The sequence below is a fragment of the Hippocampus zosterae genome, chromosome 17, assembly GCF_025434085.1.
Source record: "Hippocampus zosterae strain Florida chromosome 17, ASM2543408v3, whole genome shotgun sequence".
NCBI classification, from domain to species: Eukaryota; Metazoa; Chordata; class Actinopteri; order Syngnathiformes; family Syngnathidae; genus Hippocampus; species Hippocampus zosterae.
The window spans coordinates 15,100,964-15,127,091 of NC_067467.1; the positions used below are offsets into that span (position 1 = coordinate 15,100,964).

The 26,128-nt window shown below is 42.9% G+C and overlaps 1 protein-coding gene across 2 annotated transcripts in view; it reads left to right on the plus strand.

Annotated features, from left to right (window-relative positions):
• The window catches only part of LOC127590184 (junction plakoglobin-like), a 158,683-nt gene that overhangs the window by 72,058 nt on the left and 60,497 nt on the right, over window positions 1-26,128 (plus strand). For both annotated transcript variants that reach the window (XM_052049648.1, XM_052049649.1), the window contains exon 2: window positions 8,428-8,482. In XM_052049648.1, the coding sequence (XP_051905608.1) occupies window positions 8,467-8,482 (16 nt within the window). In that variant the 5' untranslated portion in view covers window positions 8,428-8,466. The remainder of the gene's footprint in view (window positions 1-8,427; window positions 8,483-26,128) is intronic.

Genomic DNA, 26,128 nt, shown 5'->3' on the forward strand with positions numbered 1-26,128 from the left:
TGAATTGTGTGGGTTTCTGGAAAACAATACATTTTTAAATTTAGGTACTCTTGCAGTCACACGTTTTCTGTTCCAAACTGCCCCCCCCATCAGAGAAACGAAAATTTATGTTATGTGGCCCTCACAGGAAAATGTTTGGGGACCACTGATTTTGAATATTCCATTGAGATGCCGTGCGGGTTTTTGGAATGTGGGAGGAAACGTGTTTACCCAGAGAAACCCACACAGGCACGGAGAGAAAATGCAATTTCCTCTGTTATTTTATGTTTTGTAAAGCGCGTTGTTACAGCGGCAACTTTTGGGAAAGCGCTACATAAATAAAGATGTATTAAAAGGTAGGTAGTGATTTCCTTTTCACTAACTCACAAACTATAAGCAATTCTACAGCTGTAGCACGTGTCATGCAGACATATGTACGTATCTGGTGATTCTTGATGCACTGACATCTGCCTCAGCCTTGTGCAGTTCCGCCAGACTTATGAACCAATATTGGTTGACAATCATCTCAATGCTGTGGTCATCCTTGTCACTTGTGCACTTTTGCCGGCCATGTTTTCCCCTTCCTCTTAACAATCTGTACACGTACTTTGACACAGCACTCTGTGCGCATTCTTTGTGCGACTTTTTCTCCTAATCGAGTGTGTCAGTGACGGTTTTATGCACAACCATAAATTCAGCAGTGTTTTCCGTGTTTGCAAAGCCAACTAAGCCAGACTGAGAAAAACCTTTGCAGTTGTTTTGCGTGAACTAGCTGACAAGATTGGGACACACGAGGCCTACGATGTTGAATGTGGGCAGGATATTCGAATTTTTGAAACACTGGATTTTTTCTGGGGCGGGGGGGAGGGGGACTATTACCAAAATTGAAACAAATTAAGGTTTTAAATATTTCATTTTATTTGTGGTGAACAAAAGTTTCATTTTATGGAAACAAATTATTGGAATAAATGGACGTACCCTCAATATTCAAATTTTCTGGCATCCACTTGTATATGACAAAATAAAACTCAAACTTGTGTCACAATTAGTCACAACAGTGATGATACAAATGATCTATTGGTGACCGATCGGAATTGTGGTCTGAAATCAGCTGAACAGAATAAGCGATCGAGCAAACGGACGGACAGAAAGCATACCATTTTCCCATTCTGACTTTCCTTCTTGAAAAGGTTGTTTTTTTTAAATGACTTGAGTTGTACAAGTTTTAAGTTTTTATTTTTTCCAAATTATTTATCTTTAATGTCACAAAAACTGCCAATTGAGTTGGGGTAAGCCAACATTTTATATCCACTAAACTCTTGTTGAAAATGCCTCTTTAAATTATCTACCCAATTTTCGCAATTGCCTTCTTTTGGAAATTTTTCTCATGCTCCAAGTGACATTGTCTTTAAAATCTTTCTTCATGCTCTTGGCTAATTTCTTCTTGGTGTCTTTTGTCGACCGTGCTTCCCAGCCTAATTATTTTCCTTGTCATAATGGTTTTGGGAAATTATGTTTGTTGAAGTCTCTGCTTTTACAATGTACCCTCTTATATATTTGTTCCCTTTCCGACTCCGGTCTATTCTTTCTCACTTTAGCACAGCTTCAAACCTTGTGAAATCTAAAAGCAAATGGATCAAAGCACAATTTAACATATTACAGCTTTGGTTCAAATGAAGAAAAAAAAAGATTCTGTGTTCATCGGTCAGTCAAAATATAGATATTTTTTTCATGCGGAAGTGTTCTCGCTTGATAGAAAATTAAAAAGGAATTTTGAGGCTTTTCCACTCAAAGAAGCCCATTCAAATACTATGATGCTTTCACACTTAGCTTGTTTAGAATTGTGTTTTATTTTATTTATGGATGGATGGATGGACAGGGGAGGCCACAGGCTCACTGCTACGTCACCAACTTCCGGGTTGGCACAAAGATCACAGCACACCTCATCAACAAGCTGACAGTCGACTAGCAACAAAACCCAAAAATGCCGCCCAAACGAGGACAAGATATTAAACAGGACGAAGAATTCATGACCCTTACGCAAGTCAACGAACTACTCACACAACAAAAAGAACTGTTCACAGCACTTATTCAGCAACAACAGGATCACTTCAAAGGATTTGTAAAGATGATAATGGATTCAACAAACACACGACTCGACAATTTTTCCAGGGAAGTTCAAGAACTGAAAACAAGTCTTAATTTTACCCAAAAGGAGGTTGATGACATTAAAAAACAACAAACGAATGAAACTGACCATTGCAAAGCCATGCAAACTGAAATCTATAAAGTATGTGACAGTATGCTTGTTTTAACTGACAAGATGGACTACTTAGAGGGACAATCTAAAAGAAATAACTTGATAATCGATGGAATTGAAGAAAGGCAAGGAGAAACGTGGACCGAAACGGAGGAAAAAGTGCAGAAAATCTTCAAGGACCAACTGCAATTAAAGGAGACAATCGAGGTGGAAAGAGTCCACCGCACGGGGAGATACGAATCGGGAAGACCTCGACCAAGACCAGAAGACAATCCAAACACTGCGTTTGAAGCATTTCAGTCAACCATAACCTCCTTATACGATAAACATTTCCCAGTAATTAAAGTCACCAGAAAGTTCAATGGACAAAGTAAGCCATGGATAACAAAAGGCATAGAAAATGCATGTAAAAAGAAAAACAATCTATACAAATCGTTTCTAAAATCCAGAACTAATGAAGCTGAAACAAAATATAAGACTTATAAAAACAAATTAGTAAATATTATAAGAGCTTGTAAGAGAGACCATTTTCATGCATTATTAGAGCAAAATAAAAGCAATACTCAAGAAATCTGGAAAATCTTAAATCATGTAATTAGAAATAACTCTAATAAAGTAGATTATCCGGAGTATTTTATGAAGGACAAAAATACCATTATTGAGGAAACGGCAGAAATAGCAAATGAATTTAATGAATATTTTGTTAATATCGGCAGTAACTTGGCAAAACAAATTCCCGATCCAATAAACTCTTTAGAAATACATAAACACATAGAAAAAAATCCTTCCACAATGTTTCTTACTGCTGTGAATCAAAATGAAATATTAAATATTGTAAAAACATATCAAAGCAAAAAGTACAACCGACTGTTTTGATATGGATATGTCAATAGTAAAACATATTATAGAACTTGTAGTGCGACCCTTTACATATATATGCAACCTGTCATTTAAAGTCGGTATTTTTCCATCAAAAATGAAAACAGCTAAAGTTATTCCAATTTTTAAAAATGGTGAAAGACATTTCATAACAAATTATAGACCTATATCATTGTTACCACAATTTTCAAAAATATTAGAAAAATTATTTTCTCGTAGGCTCGATAACTTCATTGATAAACACTAGGGATGTGAATCTCAGCACTGAAGACGATTCGATACAGATCACGATCCACTGCCAGCGATGCGATACTTAAACGATACATGGAATTTTCTGGCGATACGATGTGATACGATTCACCGTCGTCACGATGCGATACGATTCGATACACATTAAGTTCAAATCAATGCGATCCGATACGATACAATGCAATTTGTTGCGATATTGTGCAATTAAACATGATGCAAATAAGCAAAGAAAAAAAGCTTTTAAAAAGATGGAATTCAGTATGGTATTACAAAAAGGATACCACTTTATTCCTTATAAAGAGTAGAACTCGTAAAACAACTTATTTAAGCCCTTTCACAATTGGGTTTTGTGCAAAGAAAATGTAAACAATTTGGCACCTGAGACTCACAGCTGTTGCTATAGTGTAAACACAAACAGACTATTCTCACTGAGTGTCTTATATGAAATATAATAATAATATATATATATATATATCTATATGAATCTCTAGCGCAAGATGTCCACCCATCCACTGTAAGTGCAACTCTTTGCGCACTGTTCAGCGACACAGTAATCTCACTTCTCACTTTGTTGTACACATCGGGAATATGTTTGTAAGTGAACACAGACCTGTCTGGTATTTTATACCTGGGTTCCAAAACGTGCACGAGCTGTCTGAAACCCCCGTTGTCCACCACGCTAGGCTGGAGGTCTTTGCATATGAAATAAGCAGTGATCTTAGTTATAGCCATTGCGCGGTCACAGTGAGTTGCAAGGGGACTCCCAAAATAAGAGGCAAGTTTTTTCTGATCCTGACCTGGTTTACCAAGAGTTTCTCCGGTGTCCGACGAGGAACTGGGCGTGGAAGCGGGGGAGCGGGAGGGAAACTTGTCGGTGATCTGGTGCCATCGGTTTGAGTGGGTCTGCATATTTGTGGTGCTGCCGTTGTATGGCTTCTTAGTGCGACATTCCTTGCAAATTACGGAGGTTTTATCAAGCTTTCCGTCTTTCCTTTCGAAGCAGAAGTATTTCCAAACATAGGATTTGAATGTTGCGGGTGCATTAAATATAATAGATTCCTCGCTGCTGCTTGCGCTAACTTCCATGTTTCGCTAGTTGTGTACCGTCCGTATTCAACACAAAACGCAAAACAATGATGGTGCATTCATTGCGCCTAGGAAAGGGCAAATTAGTGACGTTTAACATGAATAAAACGGTTGCTAGAATCGGATTTTACCGATACCCACCAAATGCATCGTGATGAATCGCGATTTCACCCGTCAAAACGGTTGCTAGAATCGGATTTTACCGATTATTTTCCACACCCCTAATACCCATCAATGCATCGTGATGAATCGCGATTTCACCGATACCCATCAATGCATCGTGATGAATCGCGATTTCCCCCGTCAATCGCATCGTACCCAGTGAATGAGCCGATGCACTCGGATAGCGGACGTGCGCATCGATGTATCGATTAATATCGATTATTTTCCACACCCCTAATAAACACATGGTATTAAGTGAAAATCAATATGGCTTCAGAGAAAAACGGACCACCTTATTGGCAGCAATGGAGTTTGTGGAAGCAATAGCCACTAATATAGATAATAAAGAATACACGGTCGGGATTTTTCTAGATCTAAAAAAAGCTTTTGATACTATAGACCATGCTATATTATTGAAAAAAATAGAGAGATATGGTATCAGAGGCACAGCACATAAATGGATTGCAAGTTATTTAGAGAACAGATATCAGTATGTGCAGTTCAAAAACAAAAAATCCAACTTACTGAAGATTATCCATGGAGTGCCCCAGGGGTCAGTGATTGGACCAAAACTGTTCATTTTATATATTAATGATATCTGTAGTGTGTCAAAACAATTCAAATGCGTCCTTTTCGCTGATGATACAACCTTTTACTGCTCTGGAAAAAATATGAAACAACTCCTGAAAATTGTAGAAAACGAATTGACAAAATTAAAAAAACGCTTTGACAAAAACAAATTATCTTTAAATTTAACAAAAACTAAGCTAGTTGTTTTTGGCACAAGACAAATTAAAGACCAAATTAAAATAAAGATAAATTCAATTGAAATAGAACGAGTCTATTAATATAAGTTTCTTGGACTAGTAATAGATACCAAACTATCCTGGAAGCCACACATAGATAACATAAAAAGAAAAATATCCAAAACTATCGGGATACTCCACAAAACGAAGGATGTGTTGAATAAGAGCACTTTGTATACATTACTCATTATTACTACCATATCTGACCTACTGTGTAGAAATATGGGGAAAAGCCTGTAAAACGAACACACTCCCTGTTTTAAAATTACAAAAAAAAGCAATCAGAATAATCAACAGGTCGAAATATATAGAACCCACAAATCCAATATTCATCAAATTAAACACAATGAAATTCTACGACCTGGTTGACTACAAAATTACTCAATTAATGTATAAAGCACATAACAACCTCCTTTGTCAAAATATCCAGCAGCTTTTTGAAATTAGAGTGAGCTGGTATCATCTAAGGGGCACTAATCAATACAAAAAATCCAGAACAAGAACAAACATTAAGCAAAGGTGTGTATCAGTAATTGGTGTCAATCTATGGAATAAGCTTGAAACGGATCTGAAAATGAGCAAATCGTTGGAGGAGTTCAAAAACAAATTCAAAAGATTAGTGCAAAATAACTACATGAATCTGAATTAAAATAGATACATTTGATATACTTATAAAATATAGTAATATAACTGTTTGTTCTTGTTTTGGATTTTGATCAACTTAACAATTGTATTCAAGGAATGCTAATTATAATGAATATCAGAAAATCGAAATACAAAAGAAGAAAGAATAACAATATACTGTATATACAAACCAGAAGGTGTAGAAATAGAATAGCATAGTATACACAAGGGTAAAAATATTTAATGATATGTAGTTTTTCATTTCTTTGTTTTGAAAAATGAACAATCTGTTACATAATAAGGGGTAGGACTAGATAAGTTATTTACTTCCTCCTACTCCTTTGAGCATATAACTGTGATGTGGTTTTTTTTCTCTTTTAACTATTTCTAATTTTCCTTTTATAATTTTGTTTGACCTTTGTCAACCTGTTATTGCGTGTACTATATATGCTCAATAAAACAAACAAACAAACAAACAGAAGCCAAGAGCAAACAATGACCCGACACTGAGTGTTCGGGCTCGGAGTCTATCGACCAACAGGTGTGCAGCTGCAGGGAAAAGCCCCACAGGGCCACCTGTTGATCACAAACCAAAACATGACAAAATAATGTGAATCTGCACTCGCTTCACAGAACAATTCTGGATAGAAAGTGTTTCTGAGCAGTGGTTCTTGTTTATTATCTTCTGTGTACAGGACCTTCGACAAATCCACAAATCTCCAATTCCAGGGGAACATATGTGGCACATATCACCAGATATCAAATAAACTTTTTTTTTTCATTCTGACTGCTGCAGTAGTTGTAGGAGGAGGAGGAGCTAGACCCTTGCATACTACAAATGAAACTTTGCTCATATCGCTCATTTTGAAGAAACTGGATTAAATCATTTCTTAGAAATATCCCCCTTCCGAAATATATAATTGAAATCATCTTTTACAGTACAGATATAATTTGGACTTCATTGTAAAATATTGCCACATACATCTGCAAAATTTTGCAGATGTATGAAATTTTTTTAAATATATAAGAATAATTAAGATCACCTCATTTCCATCTATGGCCATGAGGTGACTCTCAAAGTACACCAGAATTAAGCTTTTTTTTTTTTAATTGTCACAGGTGTACCACAAAACTATTGGCCATCAGGCCCATCTGTGTGGAGTTTGCATGTTCTCCCTCTCTTATGAGGACAAAGGCCATACAAATGAATGAATCAATGGGAAAGCCAAAAATTCAATGTGAATTTGGTTGAAAATTGTGGTTATTTATACTGACAAAAAACTTGTTGCAATTGAACAGGCTGTCAAACACTGCCACTCTGTTCATTCAGCTGTGTCAGAAACTGCAGATGTGCATTGAGTTTCGATATTCACCTCCACTCTCCTCATCTCACAATGATTCATGAATCCTACAAATTTGCAGCAACACACTTAACCAGTATATCGACTGATTTTAGATCAAGATATACATGTATACAAGGATAAGGATGAATACAAACGGAAGTTGCTTGTTGCCAAAAGTCAAAAATGACCCAAAATGCAAATAATACTAACCGGGACTTCGAATATAACAAAAAACTACGAACAAAAGCAAAAACAAAACATTGCCCAGGAAGACGTTTGGAACTGTAATTGTGGTATCAGGAAGGTTGATCTGGAATTGGCTGTGAACCAGTTCAGGGTGTCCCCCGCCTACTGCCCAAAGACAGCTGGCATAGGCTCCAGCACGCCCGTCAGGATAAACGGATTAGAAAATGGGTGGATGGATAGATGGCAGCGAGTGATAGGTCCAGGATCCAATGAAGCAATTTCCTCACAAATATTCACCCGTAGAAAGCCTCATTGCGGCATGGTGGTTAGACTGATTAGCACGTCCGTCTCACAGTACAGAGGTGCAGGGTTCGATTCCGGCTCAGGCCTTCCTGTGTGGAATTTGAATGTTCTCCCCGTGCCTGCGTGAGTTTCCTCCCACAGTCCAAAAACATAGATGGTCAGCTGAGTGAACACTCGAACTTGTCCCTCGTGTGAGTGTGAGCGCAGATGGTTGTATGTAGATTTGTGCCCTGCAATTGGCTGGCAACCAGTTCAGTGTGTCTCCCGTCCTAAGACAGCTTGGATAGGCTACAGCACACCTGATAGTGATGATTACGAAAGAAGGAAAAGATGTAATAAACATTTTTCCTGATAGGAAAACATATTCTACTCTCTCAATTTGTTGGTTCGATGTTTGTATTGTTACAAAACACAATACACAATGCTTTGAAATGGGTGGCAATATGGGAAATTCTGCTCTGAAAATGACTGGCAGTGAATAAATTAACACATACATTGCAAAAAATACTTTATTATTGAGTCCAATCATGATTTATGTTTTTACTTGCAGGTCAGAAGTCAGTGAAAGCAGAAGTCCAAGTGGAGGGACATGATGTCCATGCAAAGTAAGTACAGTGATCCCTTGTTATTTGTACTTCATTTATCGCGGCTTCATTACATCACTTTTTTTTTTCAAAGTACTCAGAAAAAGTGCTGAATATCTCAGAGGTTTTGTACATGGCTGTACGCATGATTGGTTCCTGGCACCAATATCAACCAATGACAGCACAAGTGGATTTATCCCTTGAGCTGTTTAGTAAGATGCCCCGCCCAGAGAGTGGGTGATTGGGCTTGTCCGAAAAACACAGCACGTCTCTTCGCCTCCTCCAATACCGATGAATTGCCTTATCATAAACACTCTTGTTTTATGTTGAGAGGGAAGAAATTTCATTTGTGCTGTATGTATACAGCACATTTGACAAGAAGGTTGTATCCAATCCAAAACATTGGCTGCGCGGGGGACAGCTGGCCAGCAGCTAGCTTGAGGCCAACGGCGGCTACACTGTCAGAGTGGCGTAAGTGAGAGTAACACAAGTCTCTTTGTCTCTCTCAGAAGGCAATGCTGATGAATGTTAATTACTGTATAAGATTTTATAATGAAAGATTTACGTAAATACGCATATAGCAGTGATAATTTTACATTTACCCCCAGCGAGTCCCAGGGACTCGCTGATCAGAAAAGTATGAGTCCCATTATGCATTTAGAGAGTCCCAAATTTTGAATTCTGAAATGGTCTACTTATTCAATTGCATATGATAATAACACAAACAACAACATATACATACAATTACAAAAAAATGCTGCAAAAATGTAAATAGTTCAGTCGTAGGCCTGAGGATTTTGAAAATTCATAGGAACTGTTTTTCGGTTCCGTCGGATTACTCATTCTGGGTCCCGTAAACATTCATCGTGGGAACCCATTTTTATTTTTTGCCTGATATTCAAAATCAAGAATTCTGAAACTCAAAAGAATAACGTTTCAAGGGTAAATGTTTGAAAACTATCCATGAACAATGAACATTACGTCAGCAGCTGTGTACTCCAGGTTTATTCAAATATGATGTCCACATATGGCATCATGAATACAGCATACCACAAAATCGGAGTATTTTTTCCAATCTCACACTGCTGGTAAGTATTGATGTGGCGTGACATCCTCTTCCCAAAACGATGCATGTGTAATCTACTGTCAATTTGACGAAAGAATCAAACACACGTCATCATTATTTCTACCAACAGTTAACATGAGCATGACTACACCTTGTGACAAATGATTTATTCCTAAAGTTACCATGCTACAACCAGGAAATTATATAATAACCAATCTTCTTCTTCTTCTCCTTTCGGCTTGTCCCTTTTCAGGGGTTGCCACAGCGAGTCATTCATTTCCATCTTTCCCTGTTCTCTGCATCCTCTACTCTGACCCCAACTACCTGCATATCTTCCCTCACGGCATCCATAAATCTCTTCTTTGGCCTTCCTCTCTGTCTCCTACCTGGTAGCTCCATCTCTAACGTTCTTCTACCAATGTATCCACTGTCCCTCCTCTGTACATGTCCAAACCATCTCAGTCTGGCCTCTCCAACTTTTTCTTCAAACTTTCCTGTCTGAGTTGTCCCTCTGATGACCTCATTTCTGATCCTGTCCATCCTTGTCACTCTTAAGGAGAATCTCAGCATCTTTAACTCAGCCACCTCTAACTCTGCCTCCTGTCTTTTGCCAATTGCTAGTGTCTCTAGACTGTACATCATGGCTGGTCTCACAACTGTTCTGTAAACTTTTCCCTTCACCTTAGCTGACGCCCTTCTATCACAAATCACTCCTGACAATTTTCTCCAGCTGTTCCATCCTGCCTGCACTCTATTCTTCACTTCTCTTCCACAGTCTCCGCTGCTCTGCACTGTTGATCCTAGGTACTTAAATTCCTGTACCTTCTCCACCTCTGCTCCCTGTAACCAAACCGTTCCACTGCTCTCCCTTTCATTCATTCATTCATTCATTCATCTTCCGAACCGCTTGATCCTCACTAGGGTCGCGGGGGGTGCTGGAGCCTATCCCAGCTGTCTTTGGGCAGTAGGCGGGGGACACCCTGAATCGGTTGCCAGCCAATCGCAGGGCACACAGAGACGAACAACCATCCACGCTCACACTCACACCTAGGGACAATTTAGAGTGTTCAATCAGCCTGCCACGCATGTTTTTGAAATGTGGGAGGAAACCGGAGCACCCGGAGAAAACCCACGCAGGCCCGGGGAGAACATGCAAACTCCACACAGGGAGGCCGGAGCTGGAATCGAACCCGGTACCTCTGCACCGTGAAGCCGACGTGCTAACCACTTGACTACCGGGCCGCCCTCTCCCTTTCATTTATGCACATATACTCTGTCTTACTATGACTGACCTTCAATCCTCTTCTCTCTAGTGCAAACCTCCACCTTTCTAGGTTTTCTTGTAGCTGCTGCCTACTCTCACTACAGATCACAATATCATTTGTAAACATCATAGTCCAAGGCGACTCCTGTCTCACCTCATCTGTCAAACCTTCATCGTATGGCTCATCAACATTATCCCCCTGTCGTTGCTACAACTCTGTACATCGCCCTTCTTATAAATTGGTACCAGAACACTCCTCCTGCACTCACACACTCACAATAACCAATACTGTTTCATAATATTTTCATAGCGATTAGCCTACAGATCTAATGACCAACTTGCCTACTAATCGTGCCTCACGTCGTATCTCACTCTCACGTTCTGTGCATATGTCACCGGTGAGTTTAGTGATATGCCCATCGGACAATTCAAACGAAAAATCAGACTAGCATTCCCATTTCTTAAATGTCGTAATTAGTAGACCTTTGTGAGTTTTTTTTCGCCGCCATCTCAAACTTTCATCCGCGCGATTCCTCCGTTTGCGGACTTAAATAGCAACCCGCATGCGCACATAACGTTATCTGTCTGTGCCATCCCCCTCAAACACTCAAAACAAAAATTCAAGTAATTCAGTAAATTCAAAGAAACACACTCACACACCACACCTCAAACACCCATACAGACACAGTGAGATCACGTTGATTACACAGGAGAGCCTTGATCGCGTACAGTCAACTCGTCTGCGGTGACTTTTATGGTGAAAGGATTTTTCGGTACAGTCAAATGACACCACGGAAACGACACGCTACCGGTAACAATCGTTACCGTGAAATCCTCAGATCTGCTGTAGGTTTGGTTTGTTGTTGTTTTGACTGAGAAATTTCCCTGCATCCCAAAAACGCACATTATTTGTCCCGTGGGAAAATTATGTGTCTCGGACGAGATGGCTGGTACAGCTGTAATTTTTATCTCAAGGATGTAAAGTATAAATACTGTTTACATATTTTAAACATGCTGGTACCCACATACACGAAAATTCCTAGGGGGCGGAGCCAACGCTCCACGGTTTTTCCATTAATGGTGGCACGGTCCCAGTCCCCATTAACCGCGATAAGTGAGGGAACACTGTATACTGTAATTTTCAGACTATAAACTGCTACTTACAACCCATGCGCATTATTTAAGATAAGATAAGATATCTTGAAAGATTTTTCCATCAGCCGCCAGGGAGCGCTTCAGCAGAAAAGGTAAAAGTAAGACGCTGTCATGTGTCACAGTGAAAACAACCGGGCATGAGAGGGTGCATTTCAACTGCATTTGAGCTGGACTGCAAACCGAAAGCTGTGTGGCTGGGTCCTAACTAAACACAAAATAATTTTTATGAAGGCTTCATTCACGACTGAACATAGAAAATTTACAGCATTAATAAAATAAAAGACCGAGATATGTCATATTGGATTCACAAATAGAAAAGTATATAAAAATAGTAGAGCTGTCAAACGATTAAAATATTTAATCCATCAGGTCTGAATAAGCACAGCTCAGCCTTTGTCTCACTTCACTTTGTGTTCTAAGTCTCACAAGATTTCTCATGAGATTATCCAACGCTCCTTTTAAAGCAGGGGTGTCCAAACTTTTTGCCAAGGGGGCCAGATTTTATGTGGTAAAATGTCGGGGGGCCGACCTTGGCTGACATTCTTTACATTGAACAACAATATTGTTCAACAAATTTTAGTATGCCAGTCTGTTTCACATTTCCATTTTTATTTCAACAATTTCAAAAAAACCAAAAGAATTTCTTTTGGTTCTTTTGAAACAGGTATATCACATGCAACTGCTTATTCACTTGACTTTTTCTTAAACAGAAGTCTCCTGAGTGCAAATTGATTGATTTGAAACATAAAATGTATCACCGTGACTTTTCAATAGTCACAAAACCTTTGACTCGAACAACAGGGAAATGAACAAGCAATACACATATCCACAACTGCAAGGATCATTTGAAATATGACATATCAGTCAATATAAACACGGAGTGATGTCTTGTTAACTCGTGAGTGATGCCCTCTAGTGTCTAAATGCTATTACTCATTTTGTGAATGCTATTACTCATTTAGCCACTAGAGGGAAGCAGTACTCTATGAAACATCACTCACCAGTCTACGAGACCTCAGTCAATGCAACACGTGTTCCATTGCGCCCAACCTGCGGGCCAGACGGCATTGATTTTATGACAGGGGCCGAGGGCCGGATGAAATTCGACCGCGGGCCGGACTTTGGACATGACTGTTTTAAAGTGACAGTGTTCCATTTGTGAAATGAGGCAGCATTCACTACAACAGTCATAATATTGGTCACCTGGTTACATATACCAAAAGAAACACCCCCCGAAAGATATACAATACAATACATGCTGATTTATATAGCGCTTGTCGTGAAAGCTGACACGAAAGCGTGGATGGTAGAAAGCCAAATGACGGAATGGTTGACCTAGTGTTTCGGCAAGCGAGGATTTTTTCATTTTAAAACAAAGCATTACTTGACAGGGAACAGTGCCTTTTAAAAAAAAAAAAAAAAAAAAAAAAAAAGCCGTGTGAGTGTTTTACTGCCATCGCGCTGCTGCTTTACGGGCACTATTTGGAAAGAAAAGTTAAAGTATGTTATTAAACATTGAAGCCCATTTCTGTGTACAGTCTTTCTTTGCAAATATCTCATGTTACACCTTGGGCACCTGCAACTTATAGACCGATGTGGCTTGTATATTTTTTTCCTTTAAAAATGTAGTGTGGGCGTCTTATAATCAGCTCTTTAATCCAGAAATTACCATTTGTTCAATTTCAATCCCTTTGTTCTTGAAAAACAGGACATTGCTTCAAATTGAGAACAGATTCAGATTCAGTTGTCGTGTTGGTCTGTAACTTGGGTGAAAATATCGATCATTGTTTTCCCCAAGTAAATTCATCCATCCATCCATTTTCCGAACCGCTTAATCCTCACTAGGGTCACAGGAGGTGCTGGCACCTATCCCAGCCGTCTTCGGGCAGTAGGCGGGGGACACCCTGAACCGGTTTGCAAATGATTAAACACAGGTAATCACTATTCATGGTAACATGCAGCCTTGTAATCCAATTAGAATGAAAAAAACCCTCCATATCACACATCATAGGATGAATCAGGATGGAGTTTCATTTGGGATCACTGGCTAGGCATATTCCCGTGTCTAATCCTGCTGGAGTAAAAAATTCATCATTTCATAATTAGTTTTATTCGGTGTAAGTGCTCCAAGTAACATATCCGAATTGTGAACATTTAACCAGACTTCAACTGTGGTTTTTCCATTTGGATTGGATTGGATAAACCTTATTGTCAAATGTACTGTATGTGTAACATACAGCACAGACAAAATGTATTCCATCTGAACAAGTCGTACATGACTCTATAAATATCACATAAAATGAATGAAATGGAGTTGAAACAGTTACAAGTATTATGTCTTCTTATGTTGATGTTCCATAACATTTTCGTTTATGTTCTAGTTGTTATTGTCCAAATGAGTTCAGTTACACCAGGTATGTGCTTGTAAGTCACCTTGACCATCTGTTTTGGGAAAGATTCAAGCAGTGGGCTGTGTGGAGCTGCCTCACAAGTAGTCACCCGGCCTTGTTGACCATCTGGTATGGAGAGCTGGTCAGCGGACTGATTCCATCTTTGTGACATTTTTTCAATTATTTTTCTTTTGACCAGCAATTGTTTTCACCATGAATTGTGTTTCCGAGTTTAATTTCCTGTAAGAAATGAAATAGAAATGTGATTGGAGGGAGGGGCCCTGCAAGAAGGGCAGAAAACAGAGCAAACAGTTCAACAGTTTTACTCTAATATTTTTTGTGGTAGTGCTTGAGGTGGGGCAATATATCGATGTTGCCATTTATTGTGGATTTATCGTTGCACTGCTTTCTCCCACTGTACATTATTTACACACCAAAATTGGATCGCCGCCACATGCAATCATTGTCTGATGTATCAAAGATCAAATATTTGCAATGTGTCTAAGAGGCAACACAAAGGAAATAACATAAATGAACATTGAAAATACAATCTCGCAAATAAAATATAAAAACAGGTGTTGAAAAAAAATGCTCACTGAATGAAACAACATTTAGTGTTTACAAAACTAATAAAAACAAACGAGATCTATAGCGCATCCGCCCTGTGTGTCACGTTTTGGGCAAGCCGAATAAAGTTGGGATCCCAGAAGTGTAGACACCAGACAAGGTCTCCGTAGTAAAAAGGCTTTAATATACAAAAATCGCACTGCCAAAGAAGTAACATAAAGTGCTGGTCAAAACAAGGACCAGAGGGCACAAAAACGAATAACAAAAAGAGCTTACACAAAAGGCAAGGGAGGAAAATAAGAACCGCGAAGGCAAACAAAAAACAATGTAGCAAATACACGCAAGCGAAAGCCAAATCACAAAATAAAAACCATACTTACAAAATACTTGGTGCCGAGAGTTCGAAAGCGAAACACAACGAGGTCTATGGCAAACGCAGTCTATGAGCGAGCAAGCAGCAAGGCAAAGGCAATACTCCGACAACAGGTGCACAGCAGAGGGGTCCTTAAATACAGAGTGCACTAATCATAGATTGGCAGCAGGTGTGCACAGAAGTCCGCTCATGCCCTGCTGGCTAGACCGAAAAGAGTACCGTGATACTGTGTTTGTCATTGACAGTTAATCTGATGCATAAACCTTTCATTTTACATGAATTCAGTGGATATACTGTAGATTTCACGAAAGCCTAGAGGGCACATGGCGTTTCGAACCCTCATTTGCACTTCATTTACTGTGTGTGGCCTAAAAGCGATGTCATTAGAAAGTACAGTGAACCCACGGTTATCATGGGAGTTATGTTCCAAAAGGAACCCGTGACAGGTGAAATCCGGGAAGGAAGTCGTCAGCTTTATTTTTTTACAATTATTATACAATACATTACATCTATCTATCTAAATATATATATATATACAGTATACATTTATATATCCATCCATCCCTCCATTTTCTGTTCCGCTTTATCCGCACAAGGGTCGCGGTGTTCGGTTCGATTCCAGCTACGGCCTGCCTGTGTGGAGTTTGCATGTTCTCCCCGGGCCTGCGTGGGTTTTATCCGGGTGCTGCGGTTTCCTCCCACATTCCAAAAACATGCATGGCAGGCTGACTGGTACAACACCAGAATAATGAGTGAACCAAAAACACTGGCAAGGGCAAGTAACAAAATATAAACATGAAAAAAACTTGTGAGAAAATATGTAAGAAAAATCCAGGAAAAAGTACAACACCAAACCTGTGAGGATTAATAACAACAAAAAAATAACTTTCCAAGGTAAGCAAAGACAACTAGGCGGAATCAGAAAATGGAGAACATGAACGCTTGTGAGGTCTAGAAGAATTCCTGTCCTGGAAGCAGACCTGTGAGCTAGGCGAATTTTCCGACAGAGACATGAAGACAAAGAACTCCTTAATCATAGGAGTCAAACTCAGGTCCTGGAGGGCTGCTGTCCTGCATGTTTTCCAAGTTTCCCTGTTGCAACACACCTGATTAAAATGAATAGGTTCAATATCAGGCTTCTGCCGAGCTTGCTGATGATCTGATCATTTGAATCAGGTGTGTTGCAACAGGGAGACTTGGAAAACATGCAGGACATTGGCCCTCCAGGACCGGAGTTTGACACCTGTGCAATAGTCGGCTTGATTATGTGAGCAGCAGGTGTGCGACCCAGAGGACCCAGTGGCCCTCCTCTGCCACCTGTTGGAGATACACAAGAACAGAAGATGACAGAGGAGAGCATTAAAAACTCCAGAAAAGATTCAAACAAAACAAGTATGGTCTGTTAAGCTTGTATTATGTTATTATGCATTTGCCACTTACAATCTGAGCTTTGATGAGGTTACACAAGGCTCCACTGTTATCAAGATAAGGTGGAGTGACCTTTGTAAATATTCAGGGGAGAGAAATGTATTGCTTGTCACAATCATCTTGAGTCATTTTTAATCATATTTTTTCCCACAGAAAACAAAAAAAATCTTTCAAGTCTGTGATTTATTTGGATTCTTCTTCATTCATACTTATTCCAAAATAAATTGGTTGCCTGATTGTTTTTCCATATTATTACACCTGCCTGTTCAGCCTGTTGTTGTCTGTCATGTTTATATACTGTGTTGGAATCTTTTTTTTTTTCCAGGAAATATGAAGGTTCATTCCGGACCTTGCTGTATTTTTCTGCCTCGCTCAATCTGCTCAGTGCAGCCTGGTGCCACAAGAGTGTCGAATCATGACTGTCTGGAATAAGTGGCCTCAGTGGAATTAAGCTGCTTGCTAAATAGATTCCTGCCAGATTGGAACACTTGCAGTAATATGACAACATAAAATTTTTACTTGAACACTCACAAGCTGGAGCTCAGGATAGTAAAATTGGCATATAATTTACATTTACTAAACCCTAAAAGGGACTTTGGGGGCTGTTCATCATGACACAAAGTAGAAGAAAGTAGTCGCAGTATACAGATGGGAATTGATAAAGTTTTTTATGCTTCCAATTCCATTATCGATTCTTTTAAATGATTCAATTCTATATCTATTCTATTATTGATACTTTTTTTGGAGGGGGGGGGGACTAAAAGAATAGATTAGCATCTACTGTACTTTGTTGTATGTCTGAGTTGCATCTGACAGTAGAGGACATGGCGACGTTGCCACTGATGCCGCTGTTGCGCAACCTCCAACTGGGTCCCAAAACGGCTCCTAAAGCCGCAGCGACCCGAGTACCTGCAGACCCATTTGCCGGCCATTGACTGGGAACTGTTCGTAGCCCAAAGGCACACCCAACACCAAACAGTGTTGTGTCGAAGGACTTGACTCCGAGGCCAAGGCCAAGGACTTGGAAAATTTTCCGAGGCAAGGCCAAGGACTTGAGAAATTTCCGAGGCCAAAGCCAAGGACCAAGGACTGATTTTGAAGCTGAGGCCAAGCCGAGGACATGTATAAAACAATGCTATCATACCACTTGGCAGGTCCTCATGATTTGCAACACCACTCCATCACAACCCTTTGCACTCCCTAACGCTTGAATGAAGTGTTTTTATTCAAAGAGTAGAACAGTCAGGGTACGTGTTATTTATACTGAGAAAAAAACAAAATCATATAGTATACATTTATGAATTAATGTTTTAATTCATCTCCGTGAGCCGTCACGTTACCGTGGTGGAGGGGTTTGTGTGTCCCAATGATCCTAGGAGCTAAGTTGTCTGGTGCTTTATGCCCCTGGCAGGGTCACCCATGGCAAACAGGTCCTAGGTGAGGGACCAGACAAAGCACGGCTCACAACGCCCCTTATGGAAAACAAAATCGATGGTACTCAGTTTCCCTTGCCCGGACGGGGGTCACCGGGGCCCCCCACTGGAGCCAGGCCTAGAGGTGGGGCTCGTTGGCGAGCGCCTGGTGGCCGGGCCTACACCCATGGGGCCCGGCCGGGCTCAGCCCGAAGAGGCAACGTGGGTCCCCCTTCTCATGGTCTCACCACCCGTGGGAGGGGTCAAAGGGGTCGGGTGCTATGCGAGCTGGGCGGCAGCCAAAGGCGGGGACCCTGGCGGTCCGATCCTCGGCTGCAGAAGCTAGCTCTTGGGACATGGAATGTCACCTCTCTGGCAGGGAAGGAGCCCGAACTGGTGTGTGAGGCAGAGAAGTTCCGATTGGATATAGTCGGACTTGCCTCCACACACAGCCTAGGTTCTGGTACCAGTCCTCTCGAGAGGGGTTGGACTCTCTTTCACTCTGGAGTTGCTCACGGTGAGAGGCGCAGAGCAGGTGTGGGCATACTTATTGCCCCCCGACTCAGTGCCTGTACATTGGGGTTCACACCGGTAGACGAGAGGGTTGCATCCCTCCGCCTGCGGGTGGGGGGACGGGTCCTGACTGTTGTTTGTGCATATGCACCAAACAGCAGCTCAGCATACCCACCCTTCTTGGAGTCCTTGGAGGGTGTGCTGGAGAGTACTCCTGCTGGGGACTCCCTTGTTCTACTGGGGGACTTCAATGCTCACGTGGGCAATGACAGTGAGACCTGGAGGGGCGTGATTGGGAGGAACGGCCCCCCCGATCAGAACTCGAGTGGTGTTTTGTTATTGGACTTCTGTGCTCGTCACGGACTGTCCATAACGAACACCTTGTTCAAACATAAGGGTGTCCACATGTGCACTTGGCACCAGGACACCCTAGGCCGTAGTTTGATGATCGACCTTGTGGTCGTGTCATCGGATTTGTTCTGGACACTCGGGTGAAGAGAGGGGCGGAGCTGTCAACTGATCACCACCTGGTGGTGAGTAGGCTCCGATGGTGGGGGAAGATGCCGGTCCGTCCTGGCAGACCCAAACGTATTGTGAGGGTTTGTTGGGAGCGTCTGGCGGAATCCCCTGTCAGAAGGAGTTTCAACTCCCACCTCCGACAGAGCTTTTCCCATGTTCCGGGGGAGACGGGGGACATTGAGTCCGAGTGGACCATGTTCCGTGCCTCTATTGTTGAGGCGGCCAATCTGAGTTGTGGCCGTAAGGTGGTTGGTGCCTGTCGTGGCGGCAACCCTCGTACTCGCTGGTGGACACCAGCAGTAAGGGATGCCGTCAAGTTGAAGAAGGAGTCCTATCGAGCCTTTATGGCCTGTGGGACCCCAGAGGCAGCTGACGGGTATCGACTGGCCAAGCGGAACGCAGCTTTGGTGGTCGCCGAGGCAAAAACCCGAGCATGGGAAGAGTTCGGTGAGGCCATGGAAGCCAACTTCCGGACGGCTTCGAGGAAATTCTGGTCCACCATCCGACGTCTCAGGAGGGGGAAGCAGTGCACCACTAACACTGTGTACAGTGGGGATGGGGCGCTGCTGACTTCGACTCGGGACGTTGTGAACCGGTGGGCAGAGTACTTCGAAGACCTCCTCAACTCCACCAACACGTCTTCCTTGGAGGAAGCAGAGCCCGGGGACTCTGAGGTGGGCTCTCCTATCTCTGTGGTTGAAGTCACCGATGTGGTTAAAAAGCTCCTCGGTGGCAAGGCCCCAGGGGTGGATGAGATCCGACCGGAGTTCCTCAAGGTTCTGGATGTTGTGGGGCTGTCCTGGTTGACACGCCTCTGCAACATCGCGTGGTCAACGGGGAGAGTGCCTCTGGATTGGCAGACCGGGGTGGTAGTCCCTCTTTTTAAAAAGGGGGACCGGAGGGTGTGTTCCAACTACAGAGGAATCACACTCCTCAGCCTCCCTGGTAAGGTCTATTCAGGGGTGCTGGAGAGGAGGGTCCGTCAGGAAGTCGACCCTCAGATTGAGGAGGAGCAGTGTGGTTTTCGTCCCGGCGGTGGAACAGTGGACCAGCTCTACACCCTTAGCAGGGTTCTCGAGGGTACGTGGGAATTCGCCCAACCAGTCTACATGTGTTTTGTGGACTTGGAGAAGGCGTTTAACCGTGTCCCTCGGGCAGTTCTGTGGGGGGTGCTTCGTGGGTATGGAGTACCGAACCCCCTGATACGGGCTGTTCGGTCACTATACCACCGATGTCAGAGTTTGGTTCGCATTGCCGGCAGTAAGTCGGAATCGTTTCCAGTGAGGGTAGGACTCCGCCAAGGCTGCCCTTTGTCACCGATTCTGTTCATAACCTTCATGGACAGAATCTCTAGGCGCAGCCGAAGCGTTGAGGGGGTCCGTTTTGGTGGCCTCAGTATTGCATCCCTGCTTTTTGCAGATGATGTGGTGCTGTTGGCTCCTTCAAACAGGGCTCTCCAACTCTCACTGGAGCGTTTCGCAGCCGAGTGTGAAGCGGTTGGGATTAAAAAATTAGCACCTCCAAATCTGAAACAATGGTCCTCAGTCGGAAAAGGGTTGAGTGCCCCCTACGGGTCGGGGGGGGGGAGATCTTGCCCCAAGTGGAGGAGTTTAAGTATCTTGGGGTCTTGTTCACGAGTGAGGGCAGGAGGGAGCGAGAGATCGACAGGCGGATCGGTGCAGCGTCTGCTGTGATGCGGACGTTGTATCGGTCTGTCGTGGTGAAGAAGGAGCTGAGCCAAAGGGCGATGCTCTCAATTTACCGGTCGATCTACGTTCCAACCCTCATCTATGGTCACGAGCTAAGAGTCGTGACCGAAAGAACGAGATCCCGGATACAAGCGGCCGAAATGAGTTTTCTCCGTAGGGTGTCCGGGCTCTCCCTTAGAGATAAGGTGAGAAGCTCGGTCATCCGGGAGGGGCTCCGAGTCGAGCCGCTTCTCCTCCACATCGAGAGGAGCCAGATGAGGTGGCTTGGGCATCTGATTCGGATGCCTCCTGAACGCCTCCCTGGTGAGGTGTTCCGGGCATTACCCACCGGGAGGAGACCCCGAGGAAGACCCAGGACACGCTGGAGAGACTATGTCACCCAGCTGGCCTGGGAACGCCTCGGGATCCCCCGGGGAGAGCTGGAAGAAGTAGCTAGGGAGAGGGAAGTCTGGGCTTCCCTGCTAAAGCTGTTGCCCCCGCGACCCGGCCCCGGATAAGCGGTAGAAGATGGATGGATGGATGGATGTTTTAGTGCAGTAGTTTCATAATATGAAGTAAATCAACACTCAACAGCCATGACATGGCACAGAACACAAGTTGAGAAATGACTTTGCATAGAAGTATATCACTGACTGCAGAAAAAGCGGTAATCTCTCAGTGATAATTTTACAGTTTACCGGCAGCAAGTCTCAGGGACTCGCTGATCAGAAAAGTATGAGTCCCATTATGCATTGAGAGAGTCCCAAATGTCGAATTCTGAAAGGGTCTACTTATTCAATTGCATATGATAATAACACAAACAACAACATATACAGGAAATACAATGATAAACAAATGCTGCAAAAATTTAAATAATTCAGGAGCAGGCCTGAGGATTTCGGAAATTCATGGTAACCGTTTTTCGGTTCCGTCGGATTACCCAATGGGAAACCACGATAACAAATGTTGGGTTCCGTAAACGTTCATCATGGGAACCCATTTTTCTATTTTGACTGATATTGACAATTAAGAATTCCGAAACTCAAAAGTATGTTTCAAGTGTCAATGTTTGAAAACTATGCATTAACAATGAACATTACATCAGCAGGTGTGCACTCCAGGTTTATTGCAAAAAATAAATGGATCAAAAACTGGTGTACTCATGTGGCATCATCAGAGTATTTTTTCCAATCTCACACTGCAAAGATTAATTGACTGGTAATCATTAATACAGTTAAGTATTGATGTGGCTTGACATCCTCTTCCCAAGATGATGCATGTGTAATCTACAATCAATTTGAGCAAAGAATTTAACACACGTCATCATTAGTTCAACCTAACATTAACATTACTACACCTTGTGACGAATGCTTTATTCATCAAGTTACCATGCAACAAGCAGTAAATTGTAGAATAACCAATAGTGTTTCATAATATTTTTCACAGTGATTAGCCTACTAATCTGATGACGAATTTGCCTCATAATCGTGCCTCGCGTCGTATCTCGCTCTCGCGTTCTGTGCATACGTCACAGGTGAGTTTAGTGATACGCCCTTTGGACGATTCAAACAAAAAATTAGACGAGCATTCCCATTTCTTAAATATCGTAATTAGTAGACCTGGGTGAGTTTTTTTTTTTGCCGCCATCTCAAACTTTCATCCGTGCGATTCCTTAGTTTGGGGACTAAAATAACAACACCGCATGCGCACATAACCTCATCTGTTGCGTCCCCACCAACACTGAAAACAAAACGAAAGTAAATTAGAAGAAACACACTCACACACCACAAACACACATACAGACGCAGTGAAATCGTGTTGATCACACAGTCAACTCAAGTACGGTGACTTTTATAGTTAAACTATTTTTCGGTACCGTGAAAATGACGCCACGGAAACGACACGCTACCGGTAACGATTGTTACTGTGAAATCCTCAGACTTGCTGTAGTTTTTTTGTTTGTTTGTTTGTTTGTTTTGACTGAGAAATTTCCAAACTGTGGGTTAATTTTGCGTCTGGCGCGCGGGACGCAGAGGTAACGAGATGGCTAATCTCTAAACATTCTCTGAGTACTACTATTATTACCACTCCCGCTAATACTACGCCAATTAATTAATTAATTAATTAATACATTCAACTTCACAATAATAAGAAAAAATTATTAAATCAACCATGATTTTAAACTATGCATTATCAATATTCATTATTTCAAACATGAGAAAGCATTCAGCAAACATAACTGGAATCGAGCAAACGGACTCCAAATCCCAACGGCCAAACCCAGAAGTGAAGTGCCTGTCACGTTGAACCCGAAGCGAAGGGATAATCGCTTCGTGCACAACAAAAATTGGAAGTGGATCCCCGAAATAGCTGACACAGAAAAAATGTTTGTTAGTGAAAAAAGGAGATTTTAATATAAACACAAAATACCCGTCTAGGTGAACAACAGAAAGCGCTGGTCAAAATAAGGACCAGGAAATAAATAAGGATACAACAGAAAATGCTTGCGGAAAAATAGCAAGGAGAAATATTTAGGAGAACGATATAAACTTACACGAGATGGTGAGATAACACGCAATAATAGCCACGAGGCTTTAAGTCAAAGATTAACTCGAGAAGTGATCGGTAAGAGTAATGGCACGGCGTGGAATACTCCGGCAGTGAGTTGACTGCCAGAGCGCCCAAATAAAGCATGTGTAATTAATCACCAATGGGTGACAGGTGTGTAGGCGGCAAGCAGGGGGCCTGCCCCCTGCTGGCAAACACGGGACGTGACAGTGCCGGCATTATTGACTCCGGCTGTAATGCAATTGCCCCCTGCTGGCAAACACGGGACGTGACAGTGCCGGCATTATTGACTCCGGCTGTAATGCAAATTACTTGGTTCAAACAAACATTCTAGTGCGACCGCACAAACGTGACGACTGTGCAAAAATAACTAAATAAAAGACACCACAGTTACAGAAAGGCTTTACACGCTATTTAAACAGCCGATCGCAAACGCAACGAACCGTGATTGAAACTAACTGTGATGCCGCTCTTTACACGTTGTACTGACTGTCACCTGTCAGTGGCAGCCACGCCCCTCTTAAAGGGCCAAATGAAGTCATTAACATGGGTTTCCCTGGGTGGATATTGTTTGATTTCTTCATGATTTTTTGCGGTCCTCGGGCCCACTTTATATCTACGGACGAAGGATTAGAGGCTCAAATCATTAGTTGTGTCCGAGGACCGGCAACCCAAGGACCAAGGACTTGACTTCGAGGCCAAGGCCAAGGATCAAGGCCAGACCTTTGGTCCTCGAGCCGGTCCTTGGCCTCGAGGACCGGCTCGAGGAACACATCACTGCTGCAAAAGCTTTTGTATATTGGTAGTGATTCCTCCCTTTCATGAAATATTCATATAATGTGCGGGTAATGTAAGTTGCCTTGTTGTTATCCTTTTGTGAAAATGGAAACAAACTTTCAAGCATTCTCCGCCATGTTTCTTACTAGCTGTGCGAGTAAATAAGGTTGCCACGTAACAAGCATGGTGACGTCATTCATCCCAACAGGAATTTATAAGGGAATTGTTTTGAAAAATGGCAAACAATGCCAAGGTATTTAAACTGCGGGAACCGGTTCTCAACAGGAACCGGTTTTCCCGATTTCCGTCCCTTAAGTATGAATATTACACTTACTGGCCGACGCACAACAATGTAATTCAGTATTGCCTAAATTACTGGCTTATCATGTACAATCACCCGGCTCCACATTTGTAGCTCAGTTCTAGTGAAACAGACGTATGAGGCAAATTTGTGCAGAGACATTTCTCATATTGAGATTCATCAGAATAGCGAAATATGAAAAATGCTTTTCATTAAAAACAAACATGCAGGAACCTCATAAAGTGTAATGAGACGAGTTGATCTACAGTATTCTTTCTTCTGGGTGATGTCTGGATCCCAGTTATGGGATCCCCCCCTCCCCTACAGGAGCCGGCCGGCGACCTGCCAGGCCTGCTGGGATGGGCGCGATGAAACTCAGTGATGAGGGCAGGGTCCATAATGAGCTGGGAAGAGACCCAGCTCTGGTCCTCCACGCTGTAGACCTCCCAGTCAACCAGATACTGGAATCCGCCCCCCTGGCGCCGGACTTTCCACTGGGGGTGCCCGTCCACAAACTCGGGGGGGATACGGGGCCGGGGTCGGAGGCAACAGGGGGCCAACAGCGACAAACCTGAGAAAAACAGGATGGATCTTCATAGAGGGAGGGAGCTTCAGACGCACTGTTGCAGGACCGAGCACCTTCTGGATCACATAGGGCCCAACCAACCGGGGGTTCAGTTTCTTGTCACCCGACTGAAGAGGAAGATCCTTGGATGACAGCCACACCTTCTGTCCAGGTCGGTAAGTCGGTGCTGAACGACGACGACGGTTGGCACCACGACTGGCATGTTCCGTCGCACGGAGCAGAGTGGATTGGATGACCTCCCAGATGCGGCGACAGAGATCCAGGTGTTTCTGCACCGAAGGAACTGCCACTTCAGACTCCTGTGCAGAGAAGATGGGTGGCTGGTACCCCAGAGATACCTCGAAGGGTGAGAAGCCGGTCGTGAGCAGACCATGGAGTTGATAGCATATTTAACCCAGGGAAGAAACCGGCTCCAGGAGGCAGGTTTCTTCGCGGCCACACAACGAAGGGTGGACTCCACCCTCTGGTTCATTCTCTCAGTCTGTCCGTTAGTCTGGGGATGATATCCTGAGGAGAGACTAACAGAAGCGCCTAACCCCTTGCAAAATGCCTTGCAAAATGGGACCAGGGCCGACTGGGCGAAGGAAGTGGCTGTAGCAGACCTGCAGGTGCCTGGTGGGAAGCCTTGCTGCGAGCGCAGACAGTGCAGGCCGTGACAAATCCCTTAATGTCTCTCCTCATGGTGGGCCACCAGAACCTCCAAGCCAGGAAGGTGTAGGTACGATGGACATGGGTGGCAACCAAACCGGCTAGCATGGCCCCACTGGAGCACCCGAGAGTGAACAATGTTCGGAACAAACAGACGGCGTAAAGCACGCTTGACAGCAGCCTCCAGGTGTATAGTTACCATGCCTATCACCCTTGTCTCAGGGAGGCTGGGGAGGGCTCCTCTGTAGCAGGCTCCTGTGGGTGTTGTCGGGAAAGGGTGTCTGCCTTAGAGTTGCGAGAACCAGGACAGTGTAAAGTCGAACCGACTGAGGAAGTTGGCCCACCGCGCTTTTCGACCGTTGAGGCGCTAGGTAGCCCGGATAAATGTCAGGTTCTTATGGTCCGTCCATAT